The sequence below is a fragment of the Aplysia californica genome, unplaced genomic scaffold (genome assembly GCF_000002075.1).
Source record: "Aplysia californica isolate F4 #8 unplaced genomic scaffold, AplCal3.0 scaffold00624, whole genome shotgun sequence".
Taxonomy (NCBI): Eukaryota; Metazoa; Mollusca; class Gastropoda; order Aplysiida; family Aplysiidae; genus Aplysia; species Aplysia californica.
Window position 1 is genome coordinate 236,843 of NW_004797894.1, and position 4,667 is coordinate 241,509.

Below are 4,667 nucleotides of genomic sequence, written 5' to 3' on the forward strand. Positions count from 1 at the left end.
TGTGTGTGTGTGTGTGTGTGTGTAAGTAAGTAAGCGTGCAACTAAAATCCAATACATATAAACGGTATTATATTGCTTTCCAAATCCAAGTGGTACCTTCCAGTATTCCCACACATCCACAGTAAACGAAGGCCATACACATGCTACTTTTTTACACACAACAAATTGTGTGATTGCTAAAGGTAAGTCAAGAACAAAATGAAAGCAGTTGCTCTGTAATTATTTTTTTAAAAGAAAATACATAAAGTAAGTGGAATAGAAATTGAAAGTATTGAAAGGAAGGCAACTAAATTTGAGGATAAATTAGAATAAGTGGATCATCTTAAGAGCCTGTGGAAATATCTCAGATATTCCCCTATGTACCTATGAAGGAGATCATCTTGTGTTTGTCTCCCTGTTCTTCCTTTTTTTCCAGAATAGAACCGTTGGCACGGGTGGTTGTCGGGTGCTCTAGTGTGGTTTGCTCCTTCTTTCCTATTAAAAGAAAATTATCGTCTCTCTCTTCCCTCCTTTCTTATGTTTGTTACTCTCTTGTGACACCTCTAATCTTCGGCACTTATATGACCTTATTGTGTTACAAGTGCCGTAAAACTCTTACTAAAACTACTAAAATTAAAAGAACCCTTGGCTACTTCGGGATGCTTGTCACTTTGGGTGTTACACTGTAAAGAAGAGAAAGTTCAGGTGTAAAAGATGTAGGTCTTTTCTAACTCTCTTTCACTCAGTACTCTGATGTAGAGTGTGCTAAACTAAAACAACTCTGGCTCTAACTGAGGCCTTAGGATTAATGCCGTAAGGCCCGTTAAAATGTTTCTTTTTTTTCTTTTGGAGGGAGGGAAAAAGGGAGGTTTGGATCTTTTTCTTGGTGTTATTTGTATTTTGAACATACATTGTATTCTAAAATGTGAAGAATACAACCCCGGGGGTACAAAATGACTACATGGCGTACGGATAGGGTTAACACTGCAACTGTGACGTTGGTGGCCAAGTGGTTAGGCTCTCGGACTCGCAGCCGTAAGGTCGTGGGTTCAAATCCCGTCAGGGGCCCGACATTGTGTCCTTGGGAAAGGCACTTTACACGAGTTTTCCTCACTTCACCCAGGTGGAAATGGGTACCTGGCTATAGACAGCGAAAGATCTTGTCAGTTTGTCAGTGTTTGAGCGCTTAATCAGCTGCTTACACTGTATGCTTCCCGGGAAGCTGAGAATGTTTCGGGGTGTTCTATGGTCTGCTGGGGTAATAACATAGTGTAAAGCGCATAGAGCCTGCTGTTGAGCGGGGATATGCGCTAAACAAATTATGCTATTTATTATTATTATTATTAAGTACAAGAATATACAGAGAAAAAATGGCAGACGTTTAGACAGTGCCACCGTTAGATCTAGTGTTACCCCTGCGTGTATTGTATTTCTTTTCATTCACTCTGTTGTTTCTGAAGGTCTGTCTTGTTTTTCTCGCCACCAAATTGTGAGGCAGCGTCGTCGAATCAGGCTCTCGTCAAAAATAATCAAAGTGACGAAACCTGCATTTTTCCGCAGGTTTGTGAATTTTTATCACATTTTTGTTTTTTGGCTCAACACCTTTCATGCCCATTAAAGAACTAATTTCTGCGTGGATTTTTCTGAAAAACGTTGATTAAAGGCACAAAAAAATGTAAATTTTCAGTTACTACTGACTCAAGCTTAGGAAATAACTAATCTTTGGCGGCCGTTTTCTCAATAATTTTACCTCAGAAAACAGGTGACCCCCACCTCCTTCTTTCGCAAATATCTCGACTTGTATTCAAAAATGGATATTCTTTCCATCCAAATAAAGACAAGTGAACAAGCTTTGATGATACCAATAACTCTACAGGCCCAAAAATTGACGAGAGCCCGATTCCACCACGCTGCCTCACAAATGGCTTTTACTCATTTACTGTGTCAAAGTACTCAAAGTGCTCCTGTTTACCACTACTCAAAACTCAGAAAAAATATCCGATACATTCATTACGTTGAATTAGATTATTGAATTAAATTTGAGTACTATTTTCTAGCACTTCTTTCACCTTCAGATTGATACTATAAATTTATGTACATGGAAGCATGATGTAGAACATCATGGTCTTGAAAAAGAAGGTTACATTCATTTTTTTTATCATAAGACTTTTTGGCAGACACCATTCTACGGCTGTAGTAGACCAAACAATAAACATGCAAATTGTGTCTCATCAAAACAAAAACAAAAGTTACTACGTTTCTCTTCAAATAATCATGACTATTCGTTGCCCCTTTTCTCTCTCACTAGTCTTTTAGTTTTAGTTTTAGTAAGTGTTTTACGGCACTTGCAACACAATAAGGTCATATATGTGCCGAAGAATAGAGGTGTTACAAGAGAGTAACATACACAAAAAAGGAGGAGAGATAAGGACGATAGATGTTTGATAGGAAAGAAAGAGCAAACCACACCAGAGCACCCGCCAACCACCCACTCTCACTGGTCTATAACTTTCCAAGTTAGTTTTAGAATAAGTTTTACGGAGCTCGCAACTGCATAAGGTCATATGAGCGCCAGAAGATTAGAGGTGTTACAAGAGAGTAACAAATATAAAAAAGAAGAAGGGGAGATAAGGACGATAGATTTTTCATAGGACCTGAAAGAAGAAGCAAACGGCACCAGAGCGCCCGCCAACCACCCACTCTTACTGGTCTATAACTGTCCCAGCACAAACAGCTGAGATCAAGCAATGCTACAACACAGGTACACACAACGACAGAATCAGCTGTAAAACTTTCTGCTCCTCCAACAACAACTCTTTCTAGTTTGTTTTTTTGTAAGTGATTTATGGCGCTCGTAACTGCATAAGGTCATAAGAGCGCACGGGACACACTAAACTTTCAGTTGTTAGGAAATTTTGAATTTTGCTAGGGTGGCGGACGAAGCCTACTCTTATCAATTTTAGACCACTAAGGGATCTTTAACGAGTGTGACTTGCACACGGGACCTCCACATTTTTTTTCGCCCTCGTCCGAGAAGGATAGGTGTAGATCTTTCCTACCAGAAGATCAGGGGTGTGGCTGAAAGACAGCAGTAAGAAGGAGCCAAGGAGTAGCAGTAGAAAGGCTGCAGAAAGAGTCAGGAGCCCAGAGGAGGGGGCAAAGGGGGTGACCAGGTAGGGGCAAAAAGGAGACGAAAGCAGACGAGAGAACATTGCTAGAGAAAAGGAAAGCAACTCTTTCTAGATTGGGACATCAAAGAGTACGATTATATAAAAAAGAAGCCAAAATACAAAAGATAAAGAAACAAAATATACAATGAAGACTTCAAGACAAAATGTCCCTGTGTGATGATTTTTATTTCCTGGAACAACATGGTATCACATGATACGACTGGCCATTTTCATGGAACAAAAGTGCCTACATGACAACAACAAAAAAGAAATTAATTTTTGTCAATACTACTAAACTACTGTTTGATATGTCTCCCTGCTAACAACTCAATGTAAAGAAGATGTTCAGCTAAAAGCAGTAGATGAATGCTGATCACTAATGTAAACTCAATATTTCACACAAACCTGCAAGTACAATTAATGATAATAAAACTTTGACTTCAGCTGTTTTTGTCTTTGGATAAACTCCCAGTCTTGTTCTTGTGTTTTGTCAACAAAAACTTTAAAATTATTCCGATCGTTTTTGAGGATATATCGGTCCAACATGTAACTTTAAGGAAACCAAATGAACTGAGGGCAGTAGTTAGGGTCAAGAAGAGGGAGCAGCACCGGATGGCGCCACTGGCATCGTTGAGTCAGAAGCAAGCCCTGCACTAGAGCTGGTCACATCTGTCATTGGTGGAGTCACGTCTTTCACTTTTTGGAACACAAACACCAGATACAGGGCTGTGGACAAAGTAAAAAAAAATAAAATTCAATCCCCAGTCCATGTCTTCTCTCGCATCACTGTCATCAAGGTTGCTGTAGTCTTCACTCCAGGTATTAAAATTTCTATATATGACTGCTTTTAAGGACAAGCGGGTTAACCCAGATTTTAGGGTTTCCAGAAATCTAGACCTACGCCAAAAGTGGGCATTGCCCTACCTATAGGAGAAGTTTGGTTTCAGTGGTGTGTATATTTGTTAGGGTATAGATAAAACTTTCCATGTCTTTTAAAGAAACTGAATAAGGACCCAAAAACTTTACCTTCGATTTTCTCAAAACAGCATTTTTCGGGACAGCCCCCTTGTGCTTAAAAGCGACCATATACTGCCAGCCCCGCTATACAACCAACTTCATGCTCATCGGAAGTTGGGCCGTATTGTAAGGTTTGTTGACTGTAGTCACTTTGACAGACATAGCAAAGACCACATGCCAGCACAAAAAAAGGAGAATAATTTTGTTAACAAAGACCTGACCCATGTTTATGACAAACTACATCATTAACAAAAGGCACAGAAGCTGATTTTGTTTTTCTTTACCATCTACGGCAGTGCGCAATGAAGGGAAGAATCTTAATATACAGGGGAAACCATATATAACAGGCCGGGTAATAACAGGGATCCGGTAATAACGTTTTTTCCTACTCTTTGTCTCTATTAAAAGTTATCGGCAATAACAGGGCCTCATCATAGCCCAATCGTTTCTAGCAAGGACAAGGGCTCGTTAGCAATGTGGAGAGAGAGAGAGAGAGAGAGA

The 4,667-nt window shown here is 39.7% G+C and overlaps 1 protein-coding gene across 1 annotated transcript in view; it reads right to left on the bottom strand.

Annotated features, from left to right (window-relative positions):
• Nucleotides 1-3,314: 3,314 nt before the first annotated feature.
• The window catches only part of LOC101845354 (mRNA cap guanine-N7 methyltransferase), a gene marked incomplete at its 5' end in the record, with an annotated part of 12,055 nt that continues 10,702 nt past the window's right edge, over nt 3,315-4,667 (bottom strand). Inside the window, 1 exon segment of the mRNA XM_005107713.2 lies at nt 3,315-3,875. Coding sequence (XP_005107770.1) covers nt 3,739-3,875 — 137 coding nt within the window. The 3' untranslated portion in view covers nt 3,315-3,738.